The sequence below is a fragment of the Odocoileus virginianus genome, chromosome 9, assembly GCF_023699985.2.
Source record: "Odocoileus virginianus isolate 20LAN1187 ecotype Illinois chromosome 9, Ovbor_1.2, whole genome shotgun sequence".
NCBI classification, from domain to species: Eukaryota; Metazoa; Chordata; class Mammalia; order Artiodactyla; family Cervidae; genus Odocoileus; species Odocoileus virginianus.
In genome coordinates, this window is record NC_069682.1 from 70,776,274 (window position 1) to 70,793,098 (window position 16,825).

The window sequence follows — 16,825 nt, forward strand, 5'->3', positions numbered from 1 at the left end:
GAGGGCTGCCTGAGTTCATCATCACGTTTCATGTAGAGCTTTATTTTTTTTTACCTATGCCTCTCAAAGACAGAATAAGAAAGAAGAAACAGTAAAGGCCACTTTTCAAGAAAAATGACAGTAAACCCATTTCCTTGTGGAAACCATAAAGTTCTCACAGGATTTTTTTTTTAGTATTTATTTATTTAGCTGCACCAGGTCTTAGTTGAGGCATGTAGGATCTAGTTCCCTGACCAGGGATCAAACCTGGGTCCCCTGCATTGGGAGCTCAGAGTCCCAGCCACTGGATCACCTGGGAAGCCCTCTCATAGGTTTTAATATGCAACTGAATTATGTCTGGATGGAAAAGAATTCAATTTAAGTCATCCTTGCTTTTGTTACAGTCAGCCAGCACCCCTCCTTTGCAACATCTCTCTGGATCCGTACCGGCATGGGATAAGTGACTACCAGAATAAATAATAGAGCAGCCAACATTTTTGTAGTACTTATTATTTTAGGTACTATTCTAAACCCCTTATGTATATCGGTTCATTAATCCTCACAAGAAACACTGAGGCAGGGCCTATCATTATGGCTGTGTTACAGGAGAGGAAACCAAGGCATGCGAGGGTCAGGCACCTTGCCTAAAGCCACAGAGCTAGTGAATGGCAGGGCTGGGACCTGACCCAAGACCAGCATCCTCCCCCTCCACCTCCACTATAGCAGCTAGGCTGCAAGATGCAACAAGACTGTTACACTGGCGGCGGGGAGGAGGGGACTGGGACCATTCAAGAAGTGGGAGTGCTCTGCGCTCTCTGCGGAGAGAATATTCTTGTTTCCCTTACGTGTTTCTCTAGTATTGAGCCTTCAGTCATGCGAGTATCTGGTTTTGATAAAAAATACTGTTTCCATTAAAATAAAATTCTTGAGAAAGAAAAAAAGCATTGCAGGAAGTTGTGATTCATCTCGGAGGCATTTGAACAGAACTCTGAAGGATTTCTGGCCACTTCTGCCCACTTCTAGGAATGACCTCCAGCTGGCCTTTGGGGAACGCTTTTCTCATGTGTGGGACCAAGCTGCAGCCCATGGGGTCGCAAAGAGGAAGACACGACGTAACGACTGAACAACGACAGCAAGAATCCCAACGGGTTTACTCGCTTAAAATTTAAAATCGGCTCCACTGGGATCGAGACCCGCCCCCGCAACTCTATGATGCTCACCAGGTAGGCGGGGCCAGCCAGGTGACGCCCCGATGAGAAGCCCTGTGTCCCAGGGACCCCCTGCGCCCTCTCCCCCCTGGGCTGACCTGTGCTCTTGTCCAGGAAGTCCATGGACTCCTCACTGGCGCTGAAGTGGCTGGATGTGGCCTTCTTCTCGGCATCCTGCTCCACGTCGGAGCCTGTGTGCACGGAGGAGTTCGTGCTCATGGGGGAGCGCGGCATGTCGGACAAGGAGATCCTGCGGCCCGCGCCCCCGCTCAGCATGGGCTTGCTCATCAGAATCTTGGGCGACGCCGTCATGTCAAAGCTGAGCTTCACCTTCTCCTGCTTGTCCATCTTGGCGGCACCAGCGCCAGGGTTGGAGGGGTCGAGCAGCATTTGGTACTGGCTGTTGGGCGTGTAGGGTGTCCTGAATGGAGAGTAATTAAAAACCCCGAACTTTCGGCGGATGTTCTCCACGTAAACCTCCATCTCTTGCATTGCACTGTTGAAGATGCTTTTAGTCTTTTTCACAGAAAAAGGAATTTCTTTAGACATGAGGTAGCAATTATTTATTGGAACCCAGGCCCTGGGAGCACAAAAGAGAAAGGGAGTTTAAGTCAGCCTTGGTCGTTTCCAACATTCTTAAAGTTTTTTTTTTTTCCTAACAAATTTGATTGTGCAAGAACACTTAAGTTGAGATCTGCCCTCTTAACAAATGTAACCCTCTTAACAAGTGTATCATACATTACTGCTATGTCAACGGAAAAACAGCACAGTCTAAAAATTGAGAATTATGTTTTATTTGGCGGACAAAACTGAGGACCTTAGTCCAGGACGCAGCCTCTCAGATCATGCTGAGAGACTGCTTCAAAGAGGCAAGGGAGGAGTCAGGATATACAGGAGTCTCTTTTTTTGCAACAAAGACCAGGTAGCCAAAACTTCAAAAGATTCCTATTAAAGAAAACCAGACAGCTCGTGTTACGGAATTCAGCATTTTTCTCAGTCTGGGAAGATGCAAGAGTCTAGGTTCACTGAAATCTTTCCTCTGACATGCACCTTAGCGATCTGGGGCTTTCTCAGCCTGAGTCCCCTCAGGATGGGGTGGCTAGAGGGAGGCTGCAGTGACTGAGTGCTTGGCACCTGGGTGCCCAATTGTACTGGCCTGATGGCAGTAACGTCCTTTGCTTACTGATAGAGCAGGCAACATTTTTTCATCAACAGCCAGCTGTAGGCATATGCTGGTATGGCAGCTCTCTAAAGCTTATTCACAGTTTTTTCATTGAAACTTTGTATCTGTTAATCAGTAGTCTCCCTTTTTCCCCTGTCCCCAGCCCCTGGCAACCACCATTCTACTCTGATTCTATGAACCTGACTATCTCAGATACCTCCTACAAATGGAATCATGCAGTATTTGTGGAACTGGCTTATTCCACTTTGCCGAAAGTCCTTCTGGTACAGCCATGATGCTTCATCTTTCTTAAGGCAGAACAGTATTCTACTCTATGTAGAGACCATATTTTCTTTATCCATTCATCTCTTGATGGTCATTTAGGTTGTTTCCAGAATGGTGTTTGTTTGTTCTTTCTTAATGCAAACCATATATCCTTGTGGATTTGTCAAGATTCTTAAATACATATTCCATTTTTAAAAAATGACTTGGTTTGAATGGTTAGTTAACAATCCACTTAACAGGCATGTTCTATGACAAGGACTGAATGTGAACAAGACACTCAGCTACATTAAAAGGCTCAATAGCTTAGTCAGTTTAATCCATTAAAAAAATAATAAATCCCCCTTGCCTCTGGGTTGGTAGAGAGTAAGAAAACAGTCTGGATCCTAGACCACACCTCCGAGAAGGTAATTATTCCCCAAATCTCACTGTTATGCACTCAGACACAAAGAGGTTTCTTTTCTCTTTTAAAACTGCGATTCTACATGGGACTGCAAGGAAAGGTTAGAAAACCACAACCCCAAAAGGGGTGCATAGTTCTGAATGTGAGATAATTCACAGGGAAAAAATGGGAAAAGAGCCTATTAGCCTTGGGGTATGGGCCCTTCAACTCGTTTCAAGCTAGTTCTGTCTTCCTACCGTCAACCTTCACATCCTAGTGTGCTCTGCAGAAATCCACTAGAACGTGAGCTGCTTTTCTGGAATCAGCCACCCAAGTGAGGGCAGGCAGGAGATGGAAACAAAACCACCATGCTCTGGGGAAGGCAAGAGTGGATATAAGCGCATCTTGGGTATGCCTTTGTGATACCTGACGCCCCTAGCTTCAACCCAGCGTGTAGATGGGAATCTGGTAGGAATGAGTGTTTCCAAGGAGACCTCAGGGATTTCATAGACCATAAACTCAAGCCAGGTACAAAGCCATGGGGAGCAGTGTGGACTTAGTGGGGAGAGCAGGTGGAAAACTCACACCCAGTTTAATGCAAGGACCCCCTACTCAGGTGCTATCAAACTGTCTCAGGAATTAGGACCCAACACCAAGTCTTCCAAAATTTTAAAGTAGAAAATACAACCTTTTTATCTTCTCTTTTACCCAAATGTTAACAGCATCTCATTCCTATTTATTAAAAGAAAATCAGCAGGGAGAAACAAAGCCTGGCCATGGGGCAGAGTCCAGGGCACAGGCTGGTGGCCCACAGCTCACAGCTCTTGGTGATGATAGGTCACGATGCCTATGAACACGGAACCCCTCAAAATACCCACCTGCACCGTCAGAGTGCTGGAAACCACCCATTTCTCATCTGTTCCCACTCACTGCTGTCATTCTGCAGAGGCCTGAGGAACCAAAGGTGCAGCCAGGCAGAATGAGGGCTGGGCAGGAGCCAGATGCCCCCAGGGCCAGTGTCTTTGGGGCCTCCAGAGCTTTCAGCCGAGTGGGCAGGAGTTAGGACCAAAACGGGGCTCTAAGGAGCAGCGGGGAGCTCCAGGCGGCCCCGACAGCTGACGCCCCTTCTCTGGGCCAGCCTCCGCTCTGTCAGTGAGGTGCAGGATGAGCCCCTACCTGGAGGGATGCTGGGGAGACACACCTGACCGGTCCCCTGCACCCCCAGGAGCTGACCAGCCACAGTCACTGGGATTGCACCTTCTCCCACTTTTGTCTGGAATTGGTGCCTTAAGTTCCATGAAGTTATTTTACAAGTGATTTCAGAAAAGGGTTCCTTTTTCTTAAAGAAGACCCAGGAAATACTGAAAGGCATATCCTATTTGCTTAGTGACAAGAAGTCTCTGGGAGGCTATGTCTTGAGAGGCAACACAGTCACAGAGCCGAACTACTTCCTAGTTCTGGGCCTTGGTTTTCCTATCAATGAAATGGGGATAAAAGCAGCTTTTATAAAAAAAGCACTTAAAACAATGTCAGCTGCCACAGTAGCATTCACTTGGCCCGGCACACGGCACACACTGAAAACATGTTTCTTTGAATGAATGAATGAATGAATGAAGGAATTTCAGAAAGCTTCCCCAAAAAAATGATCAAAATCAAAATATAATACTTGCCATCAAACCCAGAACCATCTCCGCTAATATCCATCTTGTCTCCTATCAATGGACTGCTAAGATTCCTGGTAAGTGACTTTGCAGATTACTTTGAAATTCATTTTTTTCCTTCCAAGATGACAAGCAAACTTTCACAAGGAGCAATTATTTCAGATTCTGCTGTTGTTTCAAATGATAAACTGTATTTTCTGTATGTTCTGTGGGTGGGTATAATTTTCAAAATATGTCTTTTAAATATACACACACACAAACACTTTCCCAGCCTGCGTGCTACGGCTCTGGGGGGGGGGGGGGGGGGGGGGTTTGCCTCATTTAATCACAACATAACTTGCTAAAAGAGAACCGGAGATATTAACCGCCGCTCATCTCCGTCTACCTGTTGTTCTAAAGCAGGCGGGGGGCTGCGCTCTGCAGAGAGCCGCTATTAGCTAGAATAATTCACATCTAGCTAGAATAATTCACATCGCTGAAGGGGGGAGGGGGAAGGCAGGAAGGGTAGAAGGGAGGGCTCCTACCTGTCAAAACAGCAACCCCTTATAATTTCCCATTTTAGCTCCATAGAAAAAGGAACAGGAGGGGACTACCCCACACAATGATGGGAGATACATTTACCAGCAATCTGGGGAAATGCTTCTGATCCCTGAAAGCATTATTTTGAAAAGCAATTTGTGCAGTGATTTAATTTACTGCAGGGGGAAAAAAAAACCCCAAAAAAGAACAGCAGAGCTTAAAATAGCTGTGGAACCTATGCCCATGCCGGCTGTATCCACAAAATCACAAAAGCAAGATCCTTTCCAACCTACCTGAAAAAACGGAAGCCGGTACACAATCAGGCTTAACACAGCCCAGGCCAGTATTTTTAAAGTACAAGATCATTAGTGGGTATCACTATGATCAAATAATAGTCGTGCCCCCCGCCCCTTCTCACATTCATTGGCAGGATCAAAGGCTCACTCAGAGCTACGCGTTTGAAGTCCGTGTTTAACTCCCACCTGTCGTGTTGTCCAAAGAAACGGGCATCCACCTGCCCATCTTTATCCCTCAGAGCTTTCGCAGGCCAGAATGGAAACCCCTTCAGTTTTGCCCAAACCAAAGGATGTGGATTGCTCTAGGAAAAGAAAAACAAAATCCCGAGTTTGTACGTATTCAACACCAAGACCCATATATAAAGCTCGGTAGGTGAGGGAGCGGTGAGACAGGACATGAAGTGAAAGAGGATAGTTTCAAGCAGGGTCCGTCTCCCCAAGAAGCAGTCCCCAGATGCGTAGCCAGTAAGCCTGGGCAAGGCTGGGAGAGGGGTCAAATGGGGAAACCGAGAAGAAGTGAGTGCTGACAAAACCAGACTTGAATCCTGGCTATGCCGCTATTGCTTGGAGGGCAGTGAGCAAGAGATTGACCCTTTCTGGGCAACACGGGGACAGTAATACCTACACTCTCCATTAAGTTGGAGGGTTAAATGCACATGATATCCAACACAGAATAACAGGCAGCACTAAGTACCTTTATTCCTCATCAAGTGCTATTCAAAGCGTTAACTATTCAGATATTCATCTCCAAAGGCAGAAAAGCTATCAACTATGTTTTGATTCTCAACTCTAAGGACAAGTCTTGCTGCCCAATCCCCTCCACCCCCACGCCCATACTCCCCGCTCTCTCTGCAAAGCACCAGTTTGGAAAATGTAGATCCCTGGTGGCAACAAGGGTGACGTTCTCTCCCTACCCCCAACCCATCCTCAAGAACCATGGTTTCGTATGTAAAATAGACAGCTAGTGGGAAGATGCCATATAACACAGGGAGCTCAACCTGGTGTTCTGTGACAACCTACAGGGCAGGATGAGGTGGGAGGTGGGAGGTGGGAGAGAGGTTCAAGAACGAGGAGACACATGTATACCTGTGACTGACTCACACTGGGGTATGGCAGAGACTAACACAACAATGTAAAGCAATTATCTTCCAATTAAAACAGATTTTTTTTTAAAAAGGGAAATCCAGACAACCCTGTACCTTCCTGTTCTTTCCTGAGCTCTGACTATGTCAGTGTTGATTAAATCATTGATCAAATCTTAAAGGGAAAAAAAAAAGAAGCACCATGGTTTGGTGAGATCATGGAGTTAATCCTGGAAGGGATTTCCAAACCTCTTAAAATAGACACAGGTGATTTGTAAGTAACATACTCATTTACCACTACTGGTCACTATCTGCATGATAGTGTGTGTCTATTGGTGCGTCTTTCTTCTGATGGGTTTTTCTTTTATTCTGCATCCTGCTGTTTTCAAGGACTAACAGAGCCCGTCAATCATGATGCTTTGAACTTTTAGCCAAAGAGGTTTATCCCACCTGGATTACTCCCTTTCTGACTATAACTGTATCAGCAAGAAAATTATCTAAAAATATCATCCAAAGTTCCATCCAGTAAGCCACCTGGAGAAAGCTGTTCTGGGTCATCCAAGGCAGAGAGTTCAGTAAACAAAGAAAGAAAAGGAAACCCAACTTACACAAGGCTCACAAAACCAGTTATCTCGTTTTTGGCAGGCAGCTAGATAACACTCTGGACAAACTTCAATTTCATTCATCTGTAAAGCAAAAAGGTGTTAAAAAAAAGTCACTCCCAGGGGCCTTATATCTGCAAGTCCTCAAGAAATACATGACGATACTGGCAGGTAAGGTTAGCTAAACTAAGTGCCATGGTGGGGAACACCCTGGACATTAATTGGACTATTTCTCACCAACCTTGATGTGTTCACCTAGCCCAAGCCATCCTCATCTCTTTCTGAACCGTGTCTCCCAGCTTCCTAATTTGGTCCATTCCCCACATACATGGAACAGCCCGAGCCCAGCCCAGGAGGTTCATTTCATCCACACCATCAAAACTAGGGGGTATTTTTCCAGGACACCTGGGCCATTCTTGGAGAAATTCAGGACCTTTCCTGCAAATAACGTCAAATGCAAACACCTGCCACAAGAAGACTGAAAGGGAAGAAGGGGTCGGCCTTTGAGCAACAGTGACGCAAGATGGCAGCCACCACGGGCTCAGACAATTATGAAAACCAAATATACAGCCTTAAAATAAAATGTGGACCTAAATACCCAGAAGCACCCGCCTTTGTAAGATTTGTAACAAAAATTAACATGAATGGAGCTAATAGTTCTAATGGAGTGGTGGACCCAAGAGCCGTAGCAGTGCTAGCAAAATGGCAGAATTCGTACAGCATCAAAGTTGTCCTGCAAGAGCTTCGGTGCCTAATGATGTCTAAAGAAAATATGAAACTCCCTCAGCCACCTGAAGGACAGTGTTACAGCAATTAATCAAAAAGAAAAACCACAGGCCTTCCCCTGCCCCCCATTTGATTTAACCAGTCTTCATTTTCCACAGTAATAAATTTTCCAGATACATCTTGTAGACCTCAAAGTACTAGAAAGAAAGCTCCCACTCAAAGGCAGTTTATCTTAAGATACTGTAAATGATACTAATTTTTTTTGTCCATTTGAAATATATAAGTTGTGCTATTACAAAAGAAGAAGAAGACTAAAAGGGACCCGAGGAAATGCCACAGTGTGAGACTGTGGGGCAAAGAAATCATAAATGCTATGCTACATGCAGTGCCTGACCACCAGTCAAAGCTGGAAAAAATCCTCTCTCTTAGATCACAGATAAGGTAAGGGTGTTATTTCATCGCATACAAGGGTCCCCTCTGTTGCTTTTACTTTCCTCGAAGACAAAAGACGCTGTCTGTGCATCAACAAATTCTCAAATCTCCACAACTACCCTCAGACAATTCCACCAATGGGAACATCAATCACCCAACCCATCATTCCAGATACACTTAAAAGGGACAGTGGGAAACACATACCTCATGCTCACAGATTTTGATGACTACTTTTGCAATTTGCGTCAATTTGTGATTTCCTAAGGGAATAAGACAATAGGGTTAATTCAAATGGAAACACAGAAACACCTTAGGATTTATACCTATAGAGCCTTAGGACTTATACCTCTATTAACAACCTTTTCACTTGCTTTCCCTTGGGAGTAACCCTTTAAAGGTTAAAAACCAGACATGTCTGGCTTCTAACATCAGTTTAGATGACTTTTCCCAGGAACCAACCTTTGGTGCTGAGATACTCCCTGAAAGGTGACAATGTGTAGTGGTTTCCCAACAGTTCACAAATTAATATTTGAAAGATGCTTTTATAGTCTCAAGGCCCACAGGAGTGGAAAGGAGCCTTCTGGACTTCCCCAGTAGTCCAGTGACAGAGTCCGCATGCCAATGCAGGGGACGCAGGTTTGATCCCTGGTCCAGGAAAATAACACGAGTAACTAAGCCCACACACCACAGCTACTGAGCCCAAGCACCTCAGAGCCCACGCTCTGCAACAAAAGAAGTCACCACAATGAGAAGCCCACGCGTCCAACCAGAGAGCAGCCCCTGCTCTCTGCAAACAGAGCAAAGCCCTCGCAGCAACAAAGACCCGGCAGAGCCGTAAATAAATAAAACGCATAAGCAAAGGCGCCTTCTTCTGCCCACTGGCCCAGACCCTGACCCAAGAAGAAGAGTCCGGGGAAAAGAAAACATTTAATTGACTAACTCCAGTGTGCCTGGTGCAATGAACTCAACTCCTTAAAAAAGCCTTATTAGGAAGCAAGCATGAATGGTCTAATTTCACCTAAGAGTAAACCGAGGTTCAGGAGTCATCACATATATGAGATCACTGAGCTAATGAACTGAGGTTATGGCTCCAGGTCCAACTCTTAATCCCTCACCTTTGCACTAAACCAGAGAACAAGAAGGTCAAAAAGCCATGTTGTATTAACAGTATGTTTCTAGAAATTGTAAATTTGAGGGCAAAAGAGTTCATACACACAAATACCTAGATTTCTGACATGTCTGAAAACTCAGAAGATCAGAAAACTCTGTATCCAATAAACCACTGGAGTGTCCAGTGGCGACCTCTCCAGAGTGGGCAGGAGTTTGTCTACAGTCTCCAGTTCCCCCCACTGGTCATCCTTGCTTATTCTACTGTTTTTCTGCTACCTGGCTTCATTTACTTGTTTATATGATCTTACTGGCCTTCCTCTGCATTTGAGTTTATAACCTTGACACAAATTTCCAATGCCTAGATACATATCTTTCTCCCATCCCTGCATCCCCAGCCCTGCAAACACGTTAGTAATGCAAAATATGTACTTCAAGCAGATAGTCATCCACTCATATTTCTTTCTTCAAACATCAGCTAACAACAGTCTACGCTAGGCCCAAGCATGTATGGGAAACAAGATTGCCCTTAAAGAGCCTACACCCTGGTGAGCAACTCAAAATTTAAAAAGCACCATCAGGAAAGTGTGATACATACCGTCACACTGAAGGACAGGTACAGACAGCCCTTAACAGAAGTATTAATATGGTCTAGGTCACAAAGGAAAACTCAGGACTGAAAGGCTGAGACTGAAGGACAAGGAAAAATCATCAAGGCAAAGACAGAGGAGTGTTTCAGCAGGGGACTAGAGGAGCAGGATGGGGCAGGACATGCTTAAAGAACTACGGCAAGAAGGCAGACAGAGAGGATTATGGGAGAAGGTAGGGTAATGGGAAAGGTGTGCATGGAAGAGATTTTTAATGGGAAGTCTCCCCCAATCTGTCCAGAAGGCTTAATCCACAAAAACATGACAAAACTTTATCCAGAATCAAAAGAAGTCCTAAAACTCAATAATAAAAAACAATTCCATGTTTGAAATGAACAAAAGATCTAAACTGATGTTTTACCAACAAAAGATGGATAAATGACTAATAAGCACAAAAGATACTCAATACCTAGTCACTAGAGACAGATAAAACAGCCATTGCATAATACTTCATGCCTTCAAGAACAGCTAAAGTTAAAGAGACAATATCAAATGTTGGCAATGATGTGGCACAACAAAAACTCTCATACACACTGCTAGAAGGAGTGTAAAATAATACAACCAACTGATGAAATAGTTTGATAAAATTTCTTATAATTTAAATACAAACCTACTCAATGATCTAGCAATACCACTCTTGGGTATTCATCCAAGAGAAATGACAGCCTATGTCCACACAAAGACTTCTATAAGAATGTTCATAGGGGGCTTTATTCATAATAGCCATACAAATATCCATCAATATCAGCAAAGGGAATGGATAAATTGTATATTGACAGAATATTGATACCACTCCACAGTAAGAAGAAACAAAGCAATAATGCATACAACAGAAGAGAATCCCAAAAATATTACACTGTCAACACAGTAAAGACTCCATTGATATGAAATTATAGAATATGGAGAATTAGTTCTCAGTTATAGAAAACAGAACAGTAGTTCCTTTTGAGGAGTGGGGATTTAGTAAAGAGAGGTAACTGGGATATAATAGGGTGACAGAAATGTTTCAGGGTCTTATTTGCGGTTGGAGTTACGGAGGTGGAACACGTTTGTCAGATTCATGGAATATATCTGTAAAATCTGTGCTTTCTGTTTTATATAATTATTCCTCCATTAAAAAGGAAAGGGAGGCCTTCCCTGATGATATATAATGGTTAAGACTGTGTGCCCATGCAGGGAACAAGGGTTCAATCCCAGATGCCACATGCCATGGACCTCCTAAGCCCATGCACCACAACTAAAGCCTGAGCGCTTAGAGCCTGTTCTCAGCAACAGGAGAAGCCACGGAGATGAGAACCCCATCCACAACAGCGAAGAGCAGCCCCCACTCGCCAGAACTAGAGAAAGCCCACACGCAGCAGCAAAGACCCAGAGCAACCAAAGATAAATAATTAAGTGTTTTTTAAAAATTAAGAGGACAGGTAAAAGCATCATATAATCACAAGCAACAGTGGATATCCACTCCTACCCTAAAATGCATGTAGTCACCGCCCCCTATTCACACATATTAGCAATCTACATGTAAGTTTCTTCAGCTCTGGGTTCTGATGCATGAAAAAAGATCCTGATTTTTTTTTTTTTTTTTTTTTATGAAAGGCAGAAGAACAGGCAACACACAGCATACTCTCTTTTCTAAGAGTCATCTAAGACACTCACCCCCATTATAAATGATGCAGTTGTGCAAAATCCATTTTGCATCAGCCAAGAAAGCTTCTGTGCAGCCATACATTTTCTTTTTAGCATTCTGGGGAGAAAAGCCACAGAAAATAATCACCAGTGAGTCTCTATAAGCCACAGCCCGTAACACCTGCGTCCCCACATAATTTTCCTAGCAGTCATTTGCCAAATTAATTAATGCTTTTACTCATTTCCCAAGATGCTATTACAGTTGAGATCTATAACTCTATAAAAATGCATTCAATGAATTCATCACACTAACCTGAATTTTCTCATCTTATAGCACTGTCGTTTATCAGGCAGCTTCCTCCAATGAACCAGAGTATTTTATATATTTACACATTTATTATTAATTGTACAGTCTCCCATAAGCCTCACAGCTGAAAACTCAATGAAGCCATTTTTACCCCCATTTTACAGACAGGGAAACTGAGATACAGTAATGTTAAAGAACTAATCCAAAGTTCCAAAGCTACTAATTTATGAAATTAGGATTCCAACCTCGTCTTTTTGCAATGTCTTTTTTTTTTTTAACACCATAAGGGTGTGAGAGTTTTCCAAAGCAGGCTGAATTTACTGTTTGGAGGCTGGGAGAGAGGGTCCATCAATACACACAATATAATGTTTTCTCCTCATTCATGCTTTTAAGAATATTTTGGTGCCAAAAATTTGAAAATCAGCACCAAGATGACAGACATTTTAGATGTAGTCTAAAATGCTACCAGTGTAATTTTCAGCATGGAATTTCAGTTTGAACCTTTGAAAACTAGGGTTAGGCACTACAGAAATACCCTTCTCGTGAAATAAGTCAAGCTCTAAGAAGCCACATGTTTACTGCTAACATGAAGATTTCTCAGATACTTAATTTTCTCTACTTCCTTCCTGCTGCTCTCATTAAACACCTCCAAAAGAAAGAGAAGAGTAAACCCCAAATCAATCAAATCACTAATGCTTAGAAGCTGTAACTTTCTCGGATAAAAGGCTAGAATCACCAGCAGAAATAGTATTTGGCGCTAAGCAGCGGGTTTCAACACCCACTGTAATCCCTGGGAAAATGTTACAAAGAAGTTAGGGGAATGAGCGTTCTTCCATCCAAATAAAAGTGGCACAGGGGAGACACAGAGGAGCCATTTAACTTGAGACAGGGCGTGGGAAGTAAGGGAAGTCTTGAGTCATCTCGACAGCTGTGGGCTCTTTGATGGAAGCCCACCTTTTCCAACGTACAAAGGTCCATGGGGTGGAAGATGTATTCTGCATAGTCAGGATGTTGCTCCAACGGGACAGGCTTCTGAAATGCATCTGTCTGTAAAAGAAAGGATGCATACACAAAAACACAAACCCAAAAAAAAAAAAACACACAAACCCGTCACTGCTACGGAAGACCGCAAGCATTAACACCTACAAACTACTTCAACAATGGAGACATCTTTCCAGAAAATACAGTTCTAAAACTTTCTACAAAACAGACCCTTGAAAAGCTCCAAAGTGGTTTACCCTCTAATTCTGCCTGCTTATCAATAATCATGGACCCAGCTGTGTTCCAATTTTGTCATCTGTTCAGTTTTCAGTGTATACTCAAATAACAGGTCCAGGCCTCTTCAATTAAGATTGACAAGAACAATGGGCTATCAGTTACTTTAGACCTCAACTCTGAAGGAGGCTTGTCTGTAGTACACTGCAAATGCCCATAATTAAAACTGACTGGGGGTGAAATTTGACTACAACTAGAGATGACATGCCAAATAAAGTTCCCTAAGTGCCAACAAGTTCCAAGCACTTACTCCTTGGAAGCAAAGTTATGACCAACCTAGACAGCATATTAAAAAGCAGAGATATTACTTTGTCCACAAAGGTCTGTCTAGTCAAGGCTATCGTTTTTCCAGTGGTCGTGTATGGATGTGAGAGTTGGACTATCAAGAAAGCTGAGCACCGAAAAATTGAAGCTTTTGAACTGTGGTGTTGGAGAAGACTCTTGAGAGTCCCTTGGACTGCAAGGAGATCCAACCAGTCCATCCTAAAGGAGATCGATCCTGGGTATTCATTGGAAGGACTGATGTTGAAGCTGAAACTCCAATACTTTGGCCACCTGATGCAAAGAGCTGACTCATTGGAAAAGACCCTGATGCTGGGAAAGATTGAAGACAGGAGAAGGGGACGACAGAGGATCAGATGGTTGGATGGCATCACCGACACAATGGACATGGGTTTGGGGGGGACTCCGGGAGTTGGTGATGGACAGGGAGGCCTGGCGTGCTGCGGTTCATGGGGTCGCAAAGAGTCGGACACAAATGAGTGACTGAACTGAAGTGCCAACAGATGTTTTACACATGGGTAGAAATCTTAGTGAGATTTTGCTCCTCCTCTAAGGAGCCAAATTACTTTCAACACAGGGACTATGTAAAGCAGTGGTCCCCAACCTTTTCGGCACCAGGGACCAGTTTTGTAGGCCATTTTTCCACGAACTGGGGTGAGGTAATGGTTTTGAGATGATTCAAGCCTATTAAATTTTGCACACTTTATTTCCAACCTAATGCCGCTGCTGATCTGACAGGTGTACCAGTCCGTGGCCTGGAGGTTGGGGCCCCTGGTGTAAAGGTTTTGTATCTTAGTCCACTTTTTCAAGCCCTATTTGAATCAGTTCAAAACGCTAGGCCGGGTTTGTCACTGGGTACTATTTATTTATCAATAAAAGAAATACATAGGGAATTCCCAGTGGTTAGGACTCAGTGCTCTCACTGCTTTCCCTTGTCAAGGAACTATGACCAGGAACACACATATACAGTTTATACAGACACACACACACACATATAGATAAGATTTAATTAACGACCAAATTGTGCTCAAGCAAGGCATGTGAATGGATTACCATTTGCAGTTATCCAAGCTCTTTCTCATCCAGAATAAGTTTGGCTTTGTCAGTTTAAAAGATGCTTCCATAAAATCAGCAACTTTCTGCCCTGATTTTGTAACAAACAATTTAGGTAAGAAATTAACACCTTCTTTGATTTTTCTTTTTGGTTTATAATTCTACAGTGTTGAAAAACCGAAATAAATCAATTCTTCTTGTCAAAGTTTGGTGTTTTATTTTTAATGAGACTATATACTTTTGCTTCCGTTGATGGAGTTTTTGTGAAAGAGACAGGTTCTCAATTTAGCAACACCCATTGGGCGTGCTCTGAACTTTTTCCGTCATGCTATCAAATTTCAGAATACAATCTCAAAACTAAAGTTTCTACATTTTTAAAGAAATTAAACCACACTGGCTACTAAAAGCATTCAGATTTTGTATTTCCATATATTCCTTTGACTTAGAAAGCAAAGTCTGAAGAGTTTCATAAAGGGTCACCACTAGCCCATCTGGTGCCTTTGTGTAAATCTACTAAGGAACTCTACCAAAGAACCCAACTTTCCGTAGGAAAAATGTCCTAACGTTGATAAACTTGTCATAAAGTATTATTTTTTAAAAACAAGGTATGTTACTGCCATCTTTCTGACAACTGTTGCAAAAAACTACAAAATGACAGCTATGATGTAACTGGGACTCTTTGAGAGAAACCACTTTAAAGTTCACAGCTTGCCAGCTGAACACGGCAGGCTGCTTTCACACAGATTTTCCTAAGGACAAAGGCTGCACATCAAATCCCAATTCAAACTTAAAGAAACGAAGCAAATCCTCACCCTTTACAGGAATCTCACCGGTTGAGTTTTACTTGACGGCTCCCTCATTAGACCCTGATTACAAATAAACTGGGTTGCACTCAGCTCTCTCACTGAAATGGAATTTTTACAACTCCCCCATATCAAGTGTGGTCTGAGGTTTCATTTCGCGACCACTAAGAATTTTAAATCCCCACCAGCTTCCTAATATATGTCATTTCCTGATTAAACTCCTAGGGGACACAAAGTGCTCACTTTTGAGAATCCACTGAATGCCTCTGTCCAATTTAATTTACAGGGATTCGCATCTGGGCACACAAGACCCAAAGAGTAAGAAGCACAGGTGTCTGAAAAGCCAAGGTAACTACAAGGAACAAAAATGTTAATAGAACAAAAATCACCATTCTCATTAACACGTGTAATAAGAGGAAGTGTCTTCTTACCCCTGGCTGTTTCATTTTCTGAATGGCGAACTTGAGCAGGTATGATAATTGTTCGATGGTGAGCATCGTCATGGCTTTACTCTGAGTCTCGATGCATTCTGCTACTGTGATCTTCTGCAAGTCAAAATCACACAAATACTCAGTTAGGAAAGACTATTACGATCTCGTGTATTCATTTCCCTTTCTTCCTAATTTTCCAGTAAGTTCACATGTAAAAAATGATCCCCATCTAAATGAGACCAGTTGTTTTGCTTGATGAGGACGCCAGTCTACTTGACCTGGGTGCTGGATCAGTGGATAAAAATGAAGAAGTGTTGTTAGCTCATAGAGGCGATATAATCTGAGAAGAGGGGAGGTGGGCATGGACCTGAAAAATCATCATTCTTATAACCTTGGGTTTCAAAAACAGGACATGAAAGGCCACTGGTCGTTTCAGAGTACTCTCTTCACACAATGAACGAACCACTTTCCTTGAGCCTCTAAAGGTTCTGGGCTATCTTTCAGGAAACTGACAAGGCATTAATTCAATGACATCATGGATGGAGAGGGACAGTCTTCCCTACAAAAAAAGTCTAATGCGTGGAAGTGAACTAATAATAAGTATGACTTCATTCTCCATCACCACTGACGTGAACCCACTCAGGACACTCCAGCAAACTACCCAAGGAGCAGTCTTACATGTCTACTTCCATGAACGAGAAAAGAGAAATTCCTATCAAAGACATGTCTGAAACCAGATTCTGCTATATAAACTGGTACCAGATCTCAGAGGTGTGGAATCCTTAGGTAGCAGCAGAAACAAAAATAGCCAACTCGCATGATGTCACTCTTGAATCATCTGTGTAGGGAGAGCAAAGCAAGGTTTCTCCAACTAATCTGGATTTTGTTTCCATTCTTCAGATCTCCGGATCCTCCAAAAGGAACTTTCATGGTTGGTTGTCAAGAAAAAAGGGCAACACAGGA

The 16,825-nt window shown here is 43.1% G+C and overlaps 1 protein-coding gene and 1 pseudogene across 18 annotated transcripts in view; one reads left to right on the plus strand and one right to left on the minus strand.

Annotated features, from left to right (window-relative positions):
* Positions 1 to 16,825, minus strand: part of ZMYND8 (zinc finger MYND-type containing 8) — a 116,951-nt gene that overhangs the window by 50,404 nt on the left and 49,722 nt on the right. For all 18 annotated transcript variants that reach the window (XM_070472733.1, XM_020887238.2, XM_020887235.2 and 15 more), the window contains 7 exons: positions 15,863 to 15,976; positions 12,973 to 13,065; positions 11,742 to 11,829; positions 8,536 to 8,591; positions 7,180 to 7,257; positions 5,676 to 5,791; positions 1,286 to 1,767 (listed from right to left, as the gene is read on the minus strand). In XM_070472733.1, the coding sequence (XP_070328834.1) occupies positions 1,286 to 1,767; positions 5,676 to 5,791; positions 7,180 to 7,257; positions 8,536 to 8,591; positions 11,742 to 11,829; positions 12,973 to 13,065; positions 15,863 to 15,976 (1,027 nt within the window). The remainder of the gene's footprint in view (positions 1 to 1,285; positions 1,768 to 5,675; positions 5,792 to 7,179; positions 7,258 to 8,535; positions 8,592 to 11,741; positions 11,830 to 12,972; positions 13,066 to 15,862; positions 15,977 to 16,825) is intronic.
* Positions 7,697 to 8,003, plus strand: LOC110133362 (ubiquitin-conjugating enzyme E2 variant 1 pseudogene; annotated as a pseudogene).